This window comes from Tachysurus fulvidraco, chromosome 16, assembly GCF_022655615.1.
Source record: "Tachysurus fulvidraco isolate hzauxx_2018 chromosome 16, HZAU_PFXX_2.0, whole genome shotgun sequence".
Taxonomy (NCBI): Eukaryota; Metazoa; Chordata; class Actinopteri; order Siluriformes; family Bagridae; genus Tachysurus; species Tachysurus fulvidraco.
In genome coordinates, this window is record NC_062533.1 from 20,420,368 (window position 1) to 20,442,541 (window position 22,174).

At 40.6% G+C, this 22,174-nt stretch overlaps 2 protein-coding genes and 1 long non-coding RNA gene across 4 annotated transcripts in view; 2 read left to right on the forward strand and 1 right to left on the reverse strand.

The window, feature by feature from the left end:
* Positions 1 to 14,700: 14,700 nt before the first annotated feature.
* LOC113647915 lies at positions 14,701 to 16,061 on the reverse strand. Of its 2 annotated transcripts, none has more exons than XR_007138180.1 (3): positions 16,002 to 16,061; positions 15,184 to 15,300; positions 14,701 to 14,750 (listed from the first exon to the last, which is right to left on the reverse strand). It is a non-coding gene; the product is annotated as an uncharacterized LOC113647915 (long non-coding RNA). The 2 variants fall into 2 exon arrangements; XR_007138181.1 differs by lacking the exon at positions 16,002 to 16,061 and adding an exon at positions 15,727 to 15,787.
* Positions 16,062 to 18,002: 1,941 nt separating this feature from the next.
* LOC113647914 (peroxisome proliferator-activated receptor delta-like) lies at positions 18,003 to 18,760 on the forward strand. The gene is made up of 2 exons (XM_047801911.1): positions 18,003 to 18,317; positions 18,445 to 18,760. The coding sequence occupies exons 1-2, from the start codon at positions 18,057 to 18,059 to the stop codon at positions 18,664 to 18,666; spliced, it is 483 nt and encodes a 160-aa protein (XP_047657867.1). The 5' UTR covers positions 18,003 to 18,056; the 3' UTR covers positions 18,667 to 18,760.
* Positions 18,761 to 21,109: 2,349 nt separating this feature from the next.
* Positions 21,110 to 22,174, forward strand: part of LOC113648000 (26S proteasome regulatory subunit 4-like) — an 8,584-nt gene continuing 7,519 nt past the window's right edge. Inside the window, exon 1 of the mRNA XM_027155037.2 lies at positions 21,110 to 21,215. Within this exon, the coding sequence (XP_027010838.2) occupies positions 21,213 to 21,215 (3 nt within the window). The 5' untranslated portion in view covers positions 21,110 to 21,212. The remainder of the gene's footprint in view (positions 21,216 to 22,174) is intronic.

Below are 22,174 nucleotides of genomic sequence, written 5' to 3' on the forward strand. Positions count from 1 at the left end.
CTCTGATGATCTTAGCTCTCTTCGATTGTTGCGCAGCACATCTGAAAGCCAAGGATCAGAACAAGAAGTTTTCTTGCGTTTAGTGAACATAGGGCAGAGGAAGTCCATAGTTGAGGAAAGAGATGAGAGGAAAGTATCTGTGGCTGAGTCTAAGGGTAGTGAGGAAAAAGACTTAGCATCAGGAAGGGAAGAAAGAGTGCCAGAAGCTACAGATGAAGGTGAGACAGAGTGAAGGTTGCGGCGAGTAAGAGCGAGGAGGTGAGAGGTAGTTTTAGGTAAGATAGGTGAAGGATACCAGGTGATGGTCAGAGATGTGGAGTGGGGTAGCAGTCACATCTGTAGCTGGAGAAGGACGGGTGAAAAACAGGTCCAGGACATTGCCTCCTTTGTGTGTGGGGATGTAGCTGTTGAGTGTGAGGGAGAAAGAGTCGAGAAGAGACAGGAGGGAAGAAGAATGTAGCTTGTCAGAGGGGAGGTTGAAGTCACCAAGCACTGTCAGGGGGGAGCTATCGGAAGGGAAAGCACTAAGCAGTGAGTCCATTTCTTCCAGGAAGTCTCCTAGGGGACCAGGAGGGCGGTAGGGCAACATCCTATAACAGAAAATTCAAATTTATCCATACTGACACCACCACCAGTCAAATATCTGGACATGATTGATGAGTTGTGATTGATGTAAATAAAATCATTTTAATATCGGATGTCGTTGACTTGACATTCTGTTCTTAGAAAACAATAATTAACATTAACTAATAGGCATGTCCAGATATTTGTCATCTGTAAATGCTTTTGTACTGATTTTTATGATAAAGTTATGTAAAATAACTGCTCAGTGCTGAATGCGTGAGAGTTGGCAGCCTTGTACTACATAAACCAATACAATTTAAATGTTTAAATGAACATGTATAGTCACACCATTGTAGCAGTGTTGCTTGCAGTAGTAAAGCTGCCAACTCTCACGCATTCAGGATGTTATCTAAATCAGCCACCAGCACTTACAATAGAGCACATGTTAATCTGTGAACAATGTAATCACATGTTAATCCTATTTCTGTAAAATTAATTGTAATGTAAATCTCCCAAGCAATTCTGTACAGATACCAAATACTTTGATAATCAACATATACTTAATACACTTCTGCTAATGCAACGATTTTGTATTGTTTGTATTGTTTTTTCCACATCAAGCCACGCCCCTCCATGAGCCCCTCCACATAACCAAAGCCTCGCCCCCAAAATCTCACTCTAAGCTGAACTCAAAAGTTGGCAGCCCTGCAATAGGCTAAGTAGTGATTCTTCATTTGAAGTTTACTTAAGTGGGAGAATGTAACTAATAAACTTACACCTACCAACACTATGCATTATATTTTGAAAAAGTAGATTAGGTAGCTACATGCTAAGGCTAAATTTTTTTCTCCGTTAACGATAAAATAATGTTATGAACTTTACCGATTACAACCTCAGTTTATACAGATTACATGGAGCTGCACTTACACGTTTTATTTGCCGCGTTTGGATGCCAATGTAGATTCGCAAAGCCATGAGCATGAACAGTAAAGCAACATCGACATTGTTGATGTGTTTGTGTTTGCCGCTGCTGCGCTAATGTTGCTGGGACATGTGACACATTTACAGAGATGTCACACTTGGGGCTGTGATGCTCTCTAGCCGGTGGAAAGGCAAACCGGTTCTTAGAAGGTTCGCCAGTGGAACCAACTTTGAGCCAGCACCAGCGCTAGCTCTGAACCAGCACCCGGTTCTTTCCGGTGGAAAAGAGGCATTAGATTCCAGGTCCCAGGCACCCTAAACTTCGGCATCTAATCTTCAATCAACCGATGAGCAACCCAGTTTTACACACACAACTGGCTCCAGAATGACTGGAGCCTACACAAAGACCAGATAACCCCATGCCCCTTCTCTGATTGAACTCATAGGGGCCCTCAACCAGAACACACACACACACACAACACAATGAGACATTCCTTTTACTAATAAAACAAGCAGATACTCTAAGATTCTTATTCTTATAACCCTGTTGTAATGTGTTTCTTCTGTTAAGGCTCGCCTGACTTAAAATTATTTGCTCCTTACTTTCCTGACAGGGGTGTATTTTATTCATGTGTCAGAACACAACACTGTATTAAGGTCAGTTACACTTTGATTACTGATCTGTGTATGTAATGTACCGCTGCCTTTATACCGTCATTACCCTTCATGTTTAGTATCCAAATGACCACAAAATTATTGGTTACTCATTTTTCAAACAATGGTGTAATTTATTTCAGCACGAAAGGCGCCATACCGTCTTTATACACCTTGGATAAAACTTTAAAGTCATCTAAAAGTTTGATAGCTAAACCACGCCCACAGACACCTGAAACAAAGGGAGTTTTTCCCTCCGAAATCTCAGGGTGTAGTATTGGCCATCTCCCCAAAGATGGGTAGAGTTCGTGACCTTTAAATTGTCACAAACACCACTAATCCGTGGTCAGACTTTCGGAACAGCTTGGAGACGACTCCATCTCCCTTCAAAGAAGTCCCAGCAAGCTTCACTTCCAAGAACGACAACTATTCTGATCTTCAGGAGAACTTGGAAGAACGTCTGACCCCACCCTAACTGACTATTCAGAGATTTCTCTGTTGTATCCCGACTCTTGTGCAGTAAGCCAATGCAAGTAACCGTTTCCTTTACCAACCAATTTAGATGCGTATTTTAAGTATGAACCTTGTATTGTGTCTTAGGGTGAATTTAAGTTTCCGGTGACGATTTCCCAGTTAGGGTGTGATTAATTTTGAAGTTTAAGCTTGCCATTCCTCTCTTTCCTTTCTCTAATTTCTTCTTTCCAGTCTCTTCCTCTCTTTCCCCAATTTTAATTTCTTTGTGTTATTTTATTTTCATCTTCGTTTTTCCCTATTTCTTTTGTTTGTTTGTGTAGTTAGTTTTATCTTGTGTTTGTCTCATTCATTAAATGTCATATTTTTGTGACGCAAGTGATTGTCTCTGAGTATCGCTCACAAACTTAAGGTACCTGCAACATCTGGTCTGAACTACATGCTCTATTAAGTTAATTTAATTTAAATTACGGTATAAAGTAAAAGGGAAGTGAATCTTTCTTGGCCGGGAAGATACCGCCTTCATAGAATTAATAAAGGTTACACGGACTGTTCGCCGGACGAACAGACCAAATGTGTAACGTTAATTCCATTACCATTAATTTCAATTTAGGTTAAAATATTTAGGAGTCACTATAACACGTTATAATTACTTATAAATATTTACCTTGCTTCGCGAGCCAAAATGGCTACAGTAGGTTGATTGGCATCCCTGGAAAATTGTCCGTAGTATGTAAGTGTGTGAGTGAATGAGAGTGTGTGTGTGCCCTGTGATGGGTTGGCACTCCGTCCAGGGTGTATCCTGCCTTGATGTTTGATGACGCCTGAGATAGGCACAGGCTCCCCGTGACCCACTGGACTAAAATAGACAAACGTTTGAATACATTGAATGTGTTTACAGATACGTCATTCAAGGCGACAGACACCGGAGTTATAACAGAATTGATAGTGCTGGATAAAATTCCAGGGTGGTGGCTATTGCTATTGATGAGAGCAGAAAGGAACTGTCCTTTAGCTTCCTTCAGTGCACTCTGATAGGTGGCAAGACTGTCTCTAAACATCTCCAGTGACACCTGCAGCCTATCCTTCTTTCATTTTTGCTCAGCCTGTCTACACCGGTGCCTGAGGGCCTGAGTTGTATCATTGAGCCAGGGGTCCAATGGACAATTGGTCGACTTTACCTTGTAGGGCACAACAGAGTCCATAATCTGGGAGCAGATGGTATGGAAGGAGGCGAGGAAACGGTCCGGGTAAAGAGTCGATGCCAATTCAGCAGTAGAGGCGAGATCAGAGACAGAGAAGGCAGCAACAAAATCATCGACTGTAGATGAGGTAATAATGCAACGGCGATGGGGGGCAGTAGACGTTGGTGCAGGTGGAACAGCACAAATGTCAAACTGTATGAGAGAATGGTCAGAGATGAGAAAACCAAAACTTCACAAGTTGACACAATCACCCCACAAAAGATAATAAGTTCAAGAGTGTGACCCAACCTATGGGTGGGACAGGAAATGGATTGAGCCAGATCTAATGAGTTCCTGAGGCATCCAGAAATTATGCCAGCCCTGATCGTCTTCCGTGCGATGAAGATTTTGGACCACTGAGATGAGGCCGACCCAGCAAACCCTGAGGCATCCATTGATCTACCAGCTACACTTAGATTCTGCTATACTAAAAAGATGTGAACCCCATGTGATCTTTTGCATCTATACAACATTTGTTACACTGTATATTTTTAACCACATCCTCCAGTGTCACCCATATGAGGATGGGTTTCCCTTGAGCCTGGTTCCTCTCAAAGTTTCTTCCTTACCATGAGGGAGTTTTTCCTTGCCACTCCTAAGGGAGTTTTTCCTTGCCACTGCTGCCTGAGTCACCTCAGACTTGCTCATTGGGGATAAATACATACTGTACACATTGTGAACTAACCCTTTGTTCTATGTTTATGTTCTGTAAAGCTGCTTTGAGACAATGTCAATTGTAAAAAGCGCTATACAAATAAACTTGAATTGAATTGAAAAATTTTATGAGTCTAAAAGTGTCTTAAATTCATTAGCAGGTTTATCAGAGGGGCAGCAAACATGAATGTTTAAGTCACCACAGATTAGAATATTGTCAAACTTTGCTAGAAACTCTGTCAGAAACTCTGAGAACTCGATTAAAAAATCCTTATTTAATTTGGGTGACCGGTAGATTACTGCATATAAAATCGGACAGGGTAGTGTAAGCACAAATACTTGTAACTCGAAGCTGGAATACCCTTTAGTGGACAGCTGGTGGCACTTCAGGGACTGTCTATGTATGGTGGCTATCCCCCCACCCTGCCCGTTTGTTGCGGTGTGTTTAGGGGAAAGGAGAAGGTAACCAGAAGGGAGGATTTCCAAAAAGGGGAAGCCAAGTTTTGGTGAGGATAAACAGATCCAGATTGTGAGAGGAGATGACATCATTGAGGACAAATGTTTTGTTATTGAGCGATTTGGTGTTACAAAGTGCGATGCGGAACGTGGACAAGTTGACAGGCGACGATGACACACAAGGAATTGGACAGAGGTTTCCTAGGACACAACCCCAGGTGGATGTTTCAACGTGGCAGGGACACAGAAATGGAACGCCAGTGTGGGAGCCAACCAGCCGAAGTCATCGGTAGCATTTACGTGATCTTCTAGCATTGCCAAATTCTGGTTGATCTTGACACCTTGGAGATGGAGAATCCAGGTGAGTCCTCTGCCTGACATGTAACCCGCCTCTCTGACCGTGCCTTTTGCGGTGATTCATGCCTAGTAGCAGGCAGACAGGGCGTTTTAGGAAAGGAGGAATTAATGTCAACAGTGGTGGTGTTGGTTTAAAGGACTGGGTATTTAAAAGGTGATAAGTTGTACAACGCAGTTCCATCAACGTGGTGCAATCATACACAGTAAACGATGAGACGGTAGCAAAAACAAACGTGAAAAAACAGAGAAGCAAGTGGCCAAACACAGCGGCGCCATCTTGAGATATCAATACACTGTCCTTTACTGCTGCATTACAGAGTGTTCAGTGTGTAGATCTGTATATGTTACACCCCTGAACAAGGGGAGAAATAATCACAAGAGTGATATGGGTGTTTCCTCACTGAAAACTTTAGTGTTATGAGGAAAAGACGGCGATTTCCCCGGAAAAAAAAAGGTGGAAGACAAAAGCAATCGATCACGGGCGCATAGATTAAGATTACTTTGGCGATCACAGATTAACACTTTTTACCTTTTGTACAAGTCAGATTTTAACTTTTTAACACAAATATGAATTGAATCACTCCTCATTACCTTTATCCTTTTTTTTAACTTTAGATATTTTAAGATACTCACATCCTGCTAATTTACTAGAACCTTTTAGCCCATAGTATTTCCTTTAACCTGTCACATATACATTGTACACACTTTTACTTTGTGTTAGAAAAATTTTCAGGAATATTTTTGCTCCCCTTGAAAAACAGAAACAGGTCTATAAAATGGTAGCAGCTCCGAGGACAGATAACACCAGAGAAATTAATTTATTGTCCTCACTGTAAGTAGGAGTAGTATTGTGTACCCAGAGAAAAGGAACTCCAGCTGCAGGAACTCCAGCACTGTACCGACCAGGCAGTGAACTGGATCCTGAAAGTGTTAATCGCACCAGAGGCAAAAAAGCCTGCACTTCAGAGCATATAGCTTCCTAGTGGAGGGATTGCCCCATACCATGGCTTTCAAGCCCTATAATGGCTGAATAGTCAGACATGGCAGGAAAAAAAATATACCGAAAATGGATTACTCCAAAACCTCGATACCTCGGCATGGAGGTCTGGGAAAAACGGCAGCCACCTGCGTGAAAGTGGCCTGAATCTGCCAATCTGAATTTAACCTGGACACGCATGTCACCACCTTGAGGAGCTTTTCGAACACCACTGATTGTGTCAGCTGTTCAGAGGGGGAAGCCCCTCCCCACCCGCATCGAGCTCCTCAGAGCCCGACACAGAAAGCAGCATGCTCTCTACCGGGTTGGGAGAAATTGCAGCGCGAGCTCCTGAAACCAAAAGAGAAAGGGAAACACCCGTCTCTTGCTCCGCTTTTGCTAACTCAACCTGCGAACCCCATGATCAAAGGCACCTCCTGACAAAGAAGCTGGAGTAATGTGATGTAGATGCCCTTATATGGACTTACTGATGGATAATCACTTCGTCACATGTCCTTCCCGAGACATTAAATTGGCGTGTAAAAATATAAAAAAGGGAAGAGAAAGAACTCGAGGGGGCAAAATGAAGAAATAAAGCAAAATATATGGTGGAAAGAGGAAAAAAAGAAGTTAAATTATATAAAAACAAGATGCAACCAAGATGAAAAATGTCATGAGGAATTTAAGAAAGAAGAAATTGAAATATAGAAAAATAGATCAACTACACAAAAAAGAAGATTCATTTAATGTTTCAAGAGTATTTGGTGAAAAGGGTTTGAACAGAAGACAATTTCAAAGGAAAATAAATAAATCAAGATCACAACTGTGAGTCAATCATCTGTGGAGAAACATTTACATTTACAGCATTTGGCAGACGCCCTTATCCAGAGCGAAGTACATAAGCAAATTTGAGATACAATTAAAGAGGTAAAAATAATGTATAAACATCTGTAACACATGGATGTGTATTTGTATAATCAGTGTGATAATGTGATGATATCTCTGTGTTGTGTGTAGATGCTGAAGGATTTGACTTTGGATTGTAAAATATGTTAAAGTGTGAAGTTGTAGCTGAGAGGATAAAAGGATGTGATCAGTCACAGTTATTGTTATGGATCTTCTACATCTGAATATGAATGATTCAGCTCCCAAACTGCTGGAAATGTGGGACGTGTTCTAACGCTTCACCACCATAACTGATTTATCCTGGAAAAAGGTCTGAGGAGAGACTCCTGTCATACACCAGACCTGGTGAGTGTCTTATGCTTAATGCTGAAAAACACAACAGGACAGAATTACAGACAAATTTAAACACATTGCTTATGAACAACAGAAGCATAAATACACACATTAGATGTGACATTTTACAGCACACAGTGAATATTACACAATATCATACAGTAAAGAGACAGTAAGTCAGTAACTCACTGTAGTGTCTCCAGTTTACAGTGTGGATCCTTCAGTAGATCAGAGAGCAGCTTCGCTCCTGATTCTCCTGGATTATTATTGTACAGATCCAGTTCTCTCAGGTGTGATGAGGAGTTTGACCTCAGAGCTGAAGCCAGAGCAGCACAACCTTCATCTGTAATACTGCAGTAACACATCCTGCAAGAAAGAAAACCTTCTCACACTTAACACACTCAGGTTTAGTATTGAAAACATGAACTACACAAAATCTTTATATACAGTACATTTACTCTCTATCTCACACACACAACAATGACAATATATCAGATCACTACAATTACAGTTACCACAGAGGAGACCTGGATGTTGTAGATCTGGCATCACCAAATGGTGGACCGCGGTCCGGATCCGGACCGAGTGACGGGTCTGCCCGGACCGTTAAAATTCTAATATTATCATATTAAGCATCTCCTTATTATAATCTAATATAATAAGATTATATAAGCTCTATATTAATAAAAAGATAAATCTTTCTTTCATGCACAGTTATCTAGTTATTACGACAGGAGCATCATCAAAAGCCAAGCCAAAAACAGATTGTTTCTGTTCCATACCCCAGAGCAGAAGGTGGCAGTAATGCACCTAATTACACTGACAGGACAGTTACATGTCCATGTCTCTCAGTAGGAACGGAAGATGGAAAGGGAGTAAGGAGAGGTGGAAAGGAGAGAGGGAAAAGGGAGCTGCTCAAAGCTCTGCACTTTTCTGTTATTCAGTAAATTCTGCCCTGTTCTATTTTACCTGAAATGTCCTTTAGCCTAAAGTTCCTGTGTTATTAATGTAGTTAATGTTTAAAAAAGCGGCAGCTCAAAAGTCTTCTGTTTCATTTTGTTCTTAAAGATTAAAAGCACTTTTATTTTATTCAGAAGATTCTGAATGTTTGGCATGAAATCTAGGCCCTAAGTTCAGGCTGCACAAAGCTGTGTTTGTACTTTTTATTTCTTTTATTCAGAAGAAATTCAGTGTCTGTTGTTTGTTACTTGACACGTAGTAAAGACGACTACAGGATTGTTTTACATCCAAGTGCCAGACAAGTTCAGACTGAAAACACTTGGAATTTAACAATGAATTATATAGAAATGTGTGTTATTGATTTTATTGACATGAGGTTACACTATTTTAAGTGACAATATAAGATTCAGAACTTTGCTGGGAGGAAATTTTAGTAAGTGGACCTCTTTGAATTTTAATTGAATACCCCTGCTGTAGTGTTTATTAACACTGTGTGTGTGTGTGTGTGTGTGTGTGTGTGTGTGTGTGTGTGTGTGTGTGTGTGTGTGTGTGTGTGTGTGCGTGTGTGAGTGTGTGTGTGTGTGTGTGTGTGAGTGTGCGTGTGTGAGTGTGTGTGTGTGTGTGTGTGTGTGTGTGTGTGTGTGTGTGTGTGTGAGTATGTGTGTGTGCGTGTGTGTGAGTGTGCGTGTGTGCGTGTGTGAGTGTGAGAGAGAGAGAGAGAGTGTGTGTGTGTGTGTGTGTGTGTGTGTGTGTGTGTGTGTGTGTGTGTGTGTGAGTGTACCTCAGTATCTCCAGTGTACAGTGTGGATTCTTCAGTCCATCAGAGAGCAGCTTCACTCCTGAATCCTGCAGTTTATTGCCACTCAGGTCCAGTTCTCTCAGTCTGGAGGAGTTTGAGCTGAGAACTGAGGACAGAACTCTACAGCTTTTCTCTGTCAGATTACACCCCCACAGACTGGAAGAGAAATGATGAAATGTTTGATTTATTTCTCTGATAGTGAATTGAGGTGTTTCCATCAGTGAGAAATAAAGTGTGGACCTGAACACAAGGTTCTAATATCAGGATAAAAATATAAAATGAACATCTGTGTATAAACTTGGACTGCTCTTGGACAGATCCATGTGTCTCAGCTCATATGAGACTGAGATGTATTTAACTTTCTGTAAGAAGATAATAACAGAGACGTCACTCTGAACAAACACGTCTCTTTATTTCTAGCAGAGAGATGTTCATACAGTGTGTTCAGCAGCTCTGAGGAAAGTTCTGCTGGAGAACATTTACACATTTACACACTGTCCTTTACTGCTTCATTACAGTGTGTTCAGTGTGTAGATCTGTGTACATTGTACACACTTTTACTTTGTGTTACAAACATTCTCAGGAATGTTTTTGCTCTGAACAACAGAAACAGGTGTATAAAATGGTAGCAGCTCCATGAGGACAGATAACACCAGAGAAATTAATTTATTGTCTTCACTGTACAATAAATAGGAGTAGTATTGTGTGTGTGTGTGTGTGTGTGTGTGTGTGTGTGTGTGTGTGTGTGTGTGTGTGTATACCACAGTATCCCCAGTGTACAGTGTGGATCCTTCAGTCCATCAGACAGCAGCTTCACTCCTGAATCCTGCAGTTTATTGTAACTCAGGTCCAGTTCTCTCAGACTGGAGGAGTTTGAGCTGAGAACTGAGGACAGAACTTTACAGCTTTCCTCTGTCAGATTACAGACACATAGACTGGAAGAGAAATGATGAAATATCAGAACACTGATCTCAAACACACAAACACAGCCATAATCCAGCTAAAGTTGAAGATGTAACAGAAATGTCAGTGTGTTTGTGTCACACACACAAATCAGAGGACAGGACACCACATCAGCACATTTACAGGAGCATCGACGTCTTTCTGCACTCCACAATCTATCAGCTACAATTTATTATAAGACCATTAGGTCATGTACGTAACACACATATGTGAGAGCGAGCAGCCTACAAACACTGTTAAATGTCACTTTCAATATAAACAGAAAAGAAAAAGTCTTTCACTGGTGTTTAGTTCAGAAATATCTTTAGATCTTAAATGCATGCAGTTATTTTGTATAGATATTTTTACATAACTTTTAGAGAACACTTAATGTTTCATGATTCATATATAAAAGCTATGAAATCTCTCTCTAAAATCTCTATAAAGTCTCATATGATGTTATAAGATTTTGTCCATGTGGCCCAGCCCTCAGTTCAGATATAACGTTAGTGTAAAAAGTGACACAATCTTCTGTAAAAGTACCAGAGGTTTGTGTAAAGATGATTAGAGGAACTATTAACACACATTAATCCAAACAGTGCAGTTCAGTGTTACATTAAAATAATAAACCATGCAGTAATACAATTATAAATAAAAATACTCACACAGCTTTTCTGGAGGCTTTGACCACTGGCAGCAGCCTCAGAAGACCTTCATGTGATGGATCATATTTCCTCAAATTAAACACATCCAGCTCCTGTTCTGAGGTCAGTAACACAAACACCAGAGCTGACCACTGAGCAGGAGAGAGACTGGTGTCACTGAGAGGACTGTCACCTCCTTTGTTCAGGTACTTTTGTACTTCCTGCACTAGAGAATCATCATTCAGTTCATTCAGACAGTGGAACAGATTGATGGATTTATCTGGAGATGGATTCTCCCTGATCTTCTCCTTGATGTACTTCACTGTTTCCTGTTCGCTGTGAGATCTGCTTCCTGTCGGGGGCATTAAGTCTCGTAAAAGAGTTTGATTGGTCTCCAGTGAGAGACCCAGAAGGAAGCGGAGGAACAGGTCCAGGTGTCCATTCTTACTCTTTAAGGCCTTGTCCACTGCAGTCCTGAGGAGATCAGACATGTTTGACTTCCTGAAAAGATCAGACAGATCAGAGGTTAGATGTTCTGTTACATTTCTGCTGATGAAGGAGAGAAATGTGTATAAAGCAGCCAGAAACTCCTGAACACTCAGATGTACGAAGCTGAACACCTTCCCCAGGTGAAGACCAAACTCCTCTCTGAAGATCTGGGTACACACTCCTGAGTACACTGACACTTCTCTGACATCAATGTCACACTCTCTCAGGTCTTCCTCATAGAAGATCAGGTTTCCTTTCTCCAGCTGGTGGAAAGCCAGTTTTCCCAGTGCCACGATACTCTCTCTGGTCTGCTGAGGATCAGGGTCACATTTCTGATGGTACTTTTGGTCCTTGTGTTTGATCTGAAAGATCAGGAAGTGTGTGTACATTTGAGTCAGAGTCTTGGGGATCTCTCCACCCTCTGCTTCACCCAACATTCTCTCTAGAACAGTGGCTGAGATCCAGCAGAAAACTGGGATGTGGCACATGATGTAGAGGCTCCTTGAAGACTTCAGGTGTGTAATGATTTTATTGGCCAGGCTTTGATCACTGATCCTCTTCCTGAAGTACTCCACTTTCTGAGGATCACTGAAGCCTCGTATCTCTGTTACCTGGTCTACACACTCACAAGGGATCTGATTGGCTGCTCCTGGTCGAGAGGTTATCCAGAGGTGAGCAGAGGGAAGCAGATTCCCCTTGATGAGGTTCGTCAGCAGCACATCCACTGAGGCTGACGCTGTCACATCACACAATCTCTCATTCTGCTGGAAATTTAGAGGAAGTCGACATTCATCCAGACCATCAAAGATCAACACCACTTTGTAGGAGTCACAGTCTATTGATCCTAGTTTTCTTATTTCTGGGAAAAAGTGATGAAGAAGTTTCATCAGACTGAGATTTTGCTGTTTCATCAGATTCAGCTCTCTAAAGGGAAGTGGAAATACAAACATGTCCTGATTTGCTTCTCCTTCAGCCCAGTCCAGAATGAACTTCTGCACAGAGACTGTTTTTCCAATTCCAGCAACTCCTTTAGTCAGCACAGTTCTGATGGACTTGTCTTTAAAGATCTCATTACATTTGATGGGTTTCTCCTGTGTTGCTGGTCTCCTGGACGCTGCCTCAATCTGTCTCACCTCATGTTCCTTATTGACGTCTCCACTCCAACCCTCTGTGATGTAGAGCTCAGTGTAGATCTCATTCAGAAGTGCTGAGCTTCCAGGCTGTGAGATTCCTTCATTAATTCTTTTACACTTCTCTCTCAGATTGGACTTCAACTTTGTCTGATACACAGAGTCGAGTTCTAATAAACAAAGTAATATCTAGTTTAGTAATAAATAGTTATAATGCAAAATCGTACAAACACTGCTATTAATTCCTGACTCAGGGGAGTCAAACTCAAATTCACAGTGGGCCAAAATAGAAAACTGAGATAAAGTCACGGGCCAAACTGAATATTTATTGAAAAATTAACTGCAATTAACTGATATGTAATGTTCAACCTTTTTCGTATGGAAACAAACTTTCCCGAGTCAATAACTCCTGAGCTAAACGCTGTTACTACACAAAACGCGGTTGTAGCTGCCTCTCTACATTACTACGATAGAAAAGAGGTGTTATTTGTGTAGTAACAGCGTTTAGCTCAGGAGTTATTGACTCGGGAAACTCCAACCTGTGAATATGTGGCCAACTTCCTGCTCCTTCAGTTCTCTCCAGCGCTGGAAAGCTGATCCTATATTAACACGTCCTACTTCTTGTCCTTATCGTAAGTCTTTCTTCTCTTTCTTTCTTTGTTTTTATCCTCCATGTCAATGTTAAAACCGCTTTCTGCTAACGTCACACACGCTCACTGAACACTCTCTCTGCCCATATTGACAGGACACGCCCCTTTCTGCTCATTGGCTACACGTTTGTTTTGATTTTTGTTTTGATTTTTGTTTTGATTTTTGTTTATTATCAGCCCGACTCAGTTTTCTGAAGCACTGTCGCTACTCGATCTGTACCAGCAACACGATCGGTTCCACGCATGTGCGAAATGACGTCACTTCATGTCATCGCCGAGGGCAGTTTCGGATATTAATGCTATCCTACCATTGTCATAGCACTTTATTTGCAATATGTGACACAAAATTAAACTATAGTTTACACGTTACACATAATTTGGGAAATACGGATGTTTACATTTACAAAAACACAGGACTAAACTTATTTATTCATAAATTAATTTGTTCCCTCCCTCTCTCCCTCACTCACTCACGGAAAATTAAAAAAAAATAAAAAACTGCCCTCAACAGGGTCATGTGTGATGAATTCTCTGAGGCAAAGGATGACTTTATGTTTATTTATGTTTATGTCAAAAGGACATGGAAACATTTTTGTCCTACTGCATTGATCAAAAAGGCTTAAAGGTCAATGCCATGTTCAGTCAGTCAGTGAGTGAGTGAGTGAGTGAGTGAGTGAGTGAGTGAGTGAGTGAGTGAGTGAGTGAGTGAGTGACTGAGTGAGTGAGTGAGTGAGTGAGTGAGTGAGTGAGTGAGTGAGTGAGTGAGTGAGTGAGTGAGTGAGTGAGAGAGCGAGCGAGCGAGCAAGCGCGTGAGTGAACAAATTAATTTATGAATAAATCAGTTGAATAAATCAGTTTAGTCCTGTGTTTTTGTAAATGTAAACACACACATCTGTATTTCCCAAATTATGTGTAACATGTAAACTATAGTTTAATTTTACTATATTTTCTCATATGTTTTATTTTGTGTCACATATTAACCATAAAAATTTTATATATTATTTTATTGATTGCTTAGGACAACAATACCATAAAACTAAAAGTCTTCATATCTAAAACTATTTTCTCTCTCTAAAGTGAAGCTGATGGAATAAAGTCATGACTCAGAGCTCTTACTGTTGTGCAGTGTGTTAGCGAGATCTGTGTGGTTCATGTTCTTCAGGACGTGCAGTGTGATCTTCATCGCTCCGTCTCTGACACTGTGCAGATCCTCCTCATCCTCCACCTCCCTCTCAGTGCATGCTGGGTAATCTGGACTCAGGAGCTTCCTAAACCTCTTCAGCTCATTCTTTATCAGAGTGATGACTTTGTGTTCCAGCTCCTGGTTAGAAACACACAGGAACAGATCTAAATATTATCATGTTACAGTGAGAGAGACTTTTATTTTTTTTTAAATAAGAAAAGTCTATTTTTATTATCACATTTAAAACTCATACAACTGATTACCCATAATGCTGCTGCACATCAAGACATGACAAGGGATCACAACACACACACTACACACTTTAAACACAACACACACATTACACACTTTAAACACAACACACACACCTTGAATATAGAGTCCAGCTGATTTGTGCTGATGTTTGATTTTTGTGGTCTGTGAACAAACAAAACCCATCATGTAATATGGACTATATGTATTCATAGCTGCACAAATCACACACTCATAAATACACACACAGATATTTAACACTATCCTCTTAACACAATACACTGATTTCAGGATTTCCTAACTGACACCAACATGTTTAGAAACAAATGTTTGAATAAATGAATAAAATCTTTATATAGTCATTAATGTCCCAGGTGTAAATGTTCTTCTGTAGCACCACAGACCCTCCAGCTCAGGGACTGCAGACTGAACTGAACTCTTAAAGCACTTTTCCTCACTGCCAGTCCGAGAGCTGCAGCACTGCACAGTTTAGTGTTTTACTGCTTCAACACCTGATAAAGCTCATGAAGGGCTTCATAATGAGACGAGTGAGTTTGATCAGGTGGAACACTGCTGTAAAACACCTCACTATACTGACCTCACATCAGTACAACTGTCTCTGTCTCTGAAGTTAAAAGGATGTTGCATTGACTCGTCACTCTTCATGGACACACAGCTGGGTTCTGGTGAGTCTGAGCTCTTTCCCTCCATCATTCTAGAATAACAACAGAAATATCAGCAATAATTAATACTCTGCTGTCTCAGCACTGTTAAACAATGTGTTCATCAATAAACACCAATAATTCCATCTTTTTAATTCAGGCTTCATAAGTCAGGAATTACACTGATATCAGGAGTCCCAATCACAGCTAACTGACTCAGCTGGGTCTTAAAGCCTGTAGAGTTCGCTGACACAAAGCTCTGCTGCTCTTATGCTCCACATTACACCGTCCTTTTTACTCTTCTCTCAGTGAATGATTTGTCTAAACTGTTCTTAGATCAGATTATTGATACATTCACTGCTATTAAACACCTTAAAGCAAAGTTGAGTTCCTGTGTTAACCAGTGAGTGTTTAGAGATACAGATGTGTTCCCATGAGACGGTGTGTATTTATTACTGGTGAATGTAAAAGTACGTCACCTCTCGTCTTTCTTTAAGTCCTGTTTCCCAGACACACTCATGTTGGAGGTCATGTCTCCTTCTCCAGATTACAGCAGGACACACGTTTACTTCACTCCAACATCGGTGTGTTAAATTAAACCCTGAATCAGCACAGAGTTCACTTACAGGAAATAGTCACACTATCAAGTTATAAAACAACCTGTGTACATTAAAGCTTCAGTACAAACCCACAAAACTCTTCTACATCTAGTGTCACTTCAGTGTGTTTATATATTAGAGCTTTAGATACTCACTGTGTTTTTACTCCTCAAATCTTTTAGTTTTCACTCGTCACTAAATGGAGCTGCTGATTTTCACTTTTATTACAGTTTATACTGCAGAGGGGGGAAGGGCAGTGACACACACACACACACACACACACACACACACCACTTTAACGCACACACACATGCGCACACATGCACACATTAACATGCACGCACACACACACACACACGCGCGCGAACACACACACACACACACACACACACACACACACACACACACACAAGCTCTTATGATCCACACATAAGGTAAGCAGCAGCTCTGAAACACAGAGATTATTTCTTCATGTACTTATTTAACATTTATTTACTTATAAACACTTCTGTATTGTGTGAGAGGATTAAAGTGTGAAGTTTTATTCACTTTTCTGTGTTTATCTGTAATTCTTGTCAGGTTTCTGTTTTAATATCAGCTGTAACTCTACTGTGTTCTTCCACCCGCTGGTGTTTATTTTCATCCTGTTATTGTTATTATGGACTGTGAGTTAATGAGATGCTCTGAAGACGTCTTATATAAAATAAATCTCCTTGTCATGCAGACAACACAATCACAGCATGAATCTCAGTTCTCACTTTAGCTGAAATCTCTTTAATTCTCCTCTTTCACATCTAAAATCCCATCACAATCCCACACTAATCTGCTCTCCTCCTAAATGCCACACTGTTATCACTGAAGATTTTGAGCTCTTACATCCCATCTGTAATTATCACCAGCCCTCAGTTTTCTCCTGTTCATGACCACTGTAGTGCTGATTTCATCCCTTCATCTTCTCATCCCTTAATCTCCTCATCCCTTCATCTCCTCATCCCTTCATCACCTCATCCCTTCATCTCGTAATCCCTTCATATGGTCTCAACTCCTTTTCCTCAAACCGAGCAGTTATTGCTACTCTTCATCTTATCATTTATCAAATGTAATCTGCTTAATTTATGAAACACAATCCAAACTATATAACACACACACACACACACACACACACACACACACACACACACACACACACACACACACACACACATACAGATTACTGAAAAAACCTAGTGTTTTTTCTACTCTGCAGTTCAATCACCCTGTGTGTGTGTGTGTGTGTGTGTGTGTGTGTGTGTGTGTGTGTGTGTGTGTGTGTGTGTGTGTGTGTGTGTGTGTGTGTGTGTGTGTGACAGGAGAGTGAAATCCAACAGTTATAAACAGTGAAGGAAGGACACACACTCTTGCACACAGATGAGTAGCTGACGGTTTGATGTGGATCGAAGGGGTCAGAGATTCAGCAGTTAATACACTCACACTTCTTGACCATCCTTCATATCTAGATTGATTAATGAGGCCTGGATCAACAGTGCTGTGACGTATTGTTTGAGGTTCTGTGGGATTCTGTTCCTGTTGTTGTGTCACTTTACTGTTCTCTATCTTGGGTCTGATCGTAATCGTAATCAGATTCTTCAGTGCAGGTATGTGTGTATGTGTATGTGTGAGAGTGAGTGAGTGAGAGTGTGTGTGAGAGGGTGTGTGTGTGTGTGAGAGTGTGTGTGACGTGACATACACGTGTGTGACTCTGCTTGTGTGTGTCTGCGTATGTGTGTGTCTCTGTATGTGTGTGTCTGCGTATGTTTGTCTCTCTGTGTTTGTGTGTGTGTGGCTGCGTGTGTGTGTCTCTGCTTGTGTGTCTGCACGTGTGTGTCTCTGCTTGTGTGTGTCTGCGTATGTGTGTGTCTCTGTATGTGTGTGTCTGCGTATGTTTGTCTCTCTGTGTGTGTATGGCTACATGTGTGTGTGTCTCTGCTTGTGTGTCTGCATGTGTGTGTCTCTGCTTGTGTGTGTCTGCGTGTGTGTGTGGGTCTGAGTGTGTGTCTCTCTGAGTGTGTGTCTGCGTGTGTCTACGTGTGTGTCTCTGAGTGTGTGTGTCTCTCTGCATGTGTGTGTCTGCGTATATGTGTCTCTCTGAGTGTGTGTCTGTGTGTGTGTGTCTCTGCTTGTGTGTGTCTGCATGTCTCTGTGAGTTTGTGTCTCTCGGAGTGTGTGACTCTATGCGTGTATGTGTCTGCGTGTCTCTGTGTGTGTGTGTCTGCGTGTGTGTGTCTGCGTGTGTGTCTCTGCTGCAGTTTGTGATCTATGACATGGGTTCTCTGAGGCGAGCTGAGAGTGGTGTGGGACAGTGGGGTCCTGAGTGGACGAGCACAGAAGGAGACAGATACCGCTGTCAGTGCAGCACTGCGGAGACCGTACAGCACATCACAGAGTTTGCCAAGTGCATCCCGGGATTCATCGACCTGTATCTTAATGACCAGGTACACACACACACACACACACACACACACACACACACACAGACAATACATTTTTGTGGTCCTGAATTTTTCTGTTGTATATCAATTCAGTACAATGTAAAGTTGCAGTTCTCCACTAGACCTTTAGGCGACGCTGCTGAAGTATGGAGTTCATGAGGCGATTTTTGCCATGCTCCCAACGCTGATGAATAAGGATGGGCTGTTAGTGGCAAATGGGTGTGGCTTTGTCACATGTGAGTTTCTGCTCAGTCTTCGGAAGCCATTCAGTGAAATCATGGAGCCGAAGTGTGAGTGCGCTCTCAAGTTCAACGAGCTGGAACACACTGACATCGCACGGACCTCACACTGACATCGCACTGACCTCACACTGACATCGCACTCACCTTACACTGACCTCTTACTGACCTCACTCTGACCTCGCACTGACCTCGCACTGACCTCACACTGACCTCACTCTGGCCTCACACTGACATCACACTGACCTCACACTGACCTCACACTGACCTCACTCTGACCTCACACTGACCTCACTCTGACCTCACACTGACCTCACACTGACCTCACACTGACCTCACACTGACATCACACTGACCTCACTCTGACCTCACACTGACATCACACTGACCTCACACTGACCTCACACTGACATCACACTGACCTCACACTGACATCACACTGACATCTGACTGAACGTGAAGCAGGTGGAGGAGATTCAGGATAAGATCTTGCAGGCATTAGCTCATCACCTCCAGCACACACACCCTGATGCTGCACACATTTTCCCCAAACTTCTGCAGAAACTCACAGACCTGCGACAGCTCGTCACTGAGAACGCTCAGCTTGCCAGATGATCAAAAAAACTGAATCTGAGACTTCCTGCACCCTCTACTGCAAGAAATCTACAGAGACATGTACTGAACACACACACACACACACACACACACACACCAGGATGGAGACTGAGGCAAAACAGCAAAATAATTGGTTGTCATTTAATAAATTAAGAAATTCATTGAGATTGGAAGGAGAATTAAATCCAGTGTTCAGAGAGTTCATGAGTGAAACAGCACAAATCAGGACTCACTAAAGATTTATTTTATTTATTTTAGCATGTGAGTGTGCGTGTGTGTGTGAGAGTGTGTGTGTGTGTGTCGTCCTGAGAGAAAATACACCCATCATGCACTTCACCTCATTAACATGGACATGGAACTTTTTTTTTTTTACTCGGGGATATCATTATATTACTCTCTGTGTGTGTGTGTGTGTGTGTGTGTGTGTGTGTGTGTGTGTGTGTGTGTGTGTGTGTGTTGTCTAACTGTGCGCTTTCCCACCCTTGAAGACAGGTCTCACTATTTGAGGAATTAAACTGGATTCCACTCATTAATTAGGCCTTGTGAATTTCTTTCATCCATTTATTTGTTATAGCATTAAGCTCTGAAGGTGAAAAACCTTTAAAGACATGAACATACAAACAGTGTAAAGTACCAGCAAGCACAATAAAATGCATAAAGTAGCAGGTTTAACATGACTTAATATAACTTTTACACAGAACATTCAGTACATTAAGTTAATGAACCATTTAAACCATGAATATTTCACCAGACCTACAATATTGCACATAGGAGTCAGTAAATATCTCACATTTGTATAGCTTCATTTACGGGACTCTAAGTACAAGCTTTTAACCATATTTATCAATTAATTGCTATTTTAATAATTAAACAATCTATATTTAATTATATAGTCAGCTCATTTAAGTCTTTTATATACACACTTATATCAGATGAATTTTAAGCAATATATTTTTTATAGTATTTAAGGTATTTAAACTATCCAAATTATGAATTATCAAATTAAACCAGACAAACTTACATCAAATTCAAGTAAATCAAATTTAGGTAAATAATTAACAAACCCTAATTGTTAAACAAAATATGAACATATACAAAGACATTTATGTATCTAGGACTAACTTACTAAGTCCTTATAGCTCTATCTTTGTTTTATGTAACACCCTGATCCTGGAGAAACGTTGTCTCATGTCACTGTGTACTGATATGGTTCTTGACTTGACTTTCTAGCCCAGAATTGAACCTTGAATCTTCTGATACTCATCATCTAAATAGCCATGACCAAACTGAGAGTACAAGAGGGACGGGGAAACTCCATGGCTTGATGACCTGGGTTGTGCAGCAACAAAGCAAAGACTATCATACCATGCACACAAAAAAGCACTTGTTGGATGTAAAATAGGACCTAGAACTGAGATCAGCTTATGTGTTATGTGATCATGAGGAAAGCTCATGCTTAGTTCAGCATCTCACTTATAATGAAACCCAGCTCCTATACCAGGAGTCTTCTTTATCAGCTAGAGGCGTCATCATCATGTGGTAGTAGTGTGTACAGCCTGGTGTGTCGGACCAGAAGCAGTTCTGTTCAGAAGATGTTTTGGAGTTGGAAGGATTTGAGCTGGACGTCATAAAGCGCAGTTAAATCAGTCAGGAGTTAAAACCAGAGACACGTTCTTTATCATAAAGACAAGCTTCCCATACCAGGAACCTCTAGACCACATGAAGGCCTTGTGTGTATTTGTGTGTACTAAAGGCCTTACGTCCATGTTTATATAATATAGTAATATAATATAATTATATAATACAATAATATAAAATATATTAATTATAAATATCTAAATATTTTGGCAGATATCAGATATCAATTCTAAGCGTTTGGCCCTGTGATTCGTCGATATATTACACTTGAACAATTAGGTCTGAAGAATCTGAGTTAGAATTTAAATTGTTAAACAAGTACGTAATTGTACCGTACCGTATTGTCCTACAAGCGCATCCGTAGTTTGTGAATGACGTGTTTTGTGCGCGACGAGTACAGACTAAGATGGTGAGTCAGCTACTTAATTTGAATTATTTTAATATCTAATTTCTGACTATAAAAATGTCAAATTTGGAGTCAAGATTTGATTTAACCGAATATTGGGAAAGATCATCTTAAAAAAATACACTCTTATGCGTATTAGATGCAGTTATCTGTGTGAAAATGACCCGCAATGTAAACGGGTGTGTAATAAGTGGTATGTTTTATTCACACCCGTATTTCGTTCTGTTTGTTATGGTTATAACACAAAGTTTGTTTCTGTTTATTGGGAAAGATAATAAGATAATAATGACTCTAATGTTTAATAACCTGAATGTGTCACGTATCTGTTTCATAAGCTTTTATTTTCCGGAGGAAAATAGCTAGTAAACACTTAGAATGACGTCACTAGATTACAGCTTTACAGGAACATAAACATAGAACAAAATGTTATTATAAAGAATAATATAAAGATTCACATTATACAAAAATTCAAGATTAATATTAGATATATTTAAATGTGTTTGTATTTATCACTAATGAACAAGTCTGAGGTGACTCAGGTGACTTTGGGGAGGAAAAACTCCCTTAGATGGTAAAGTGAGGAACCTTGAGAGGAACCAGACTCAATGGGGAACCGAATCAGAATCTGGTTTATTGGCCAAGTGTGTTGATGTTGATGCACACAAGGGATTTGGTTCCAGCTGTTTGAGACTCCCAAAAGTACAGAATTCAATTCAATTCAAGTTTATTTGTATAGCGCTTTTTACAATTGACATTAAATAACACTATACTATACAATACACATAAATAACACTATACTATACAATACACACATAAATAACACTATACTATACAATACACACATAAATAACACTATACAATACAATACACACATAAATAACACTATACTATACAATACACACATAAATAACACTATACTATACAATACACACATAAATAACACTATACTATACAATACACAC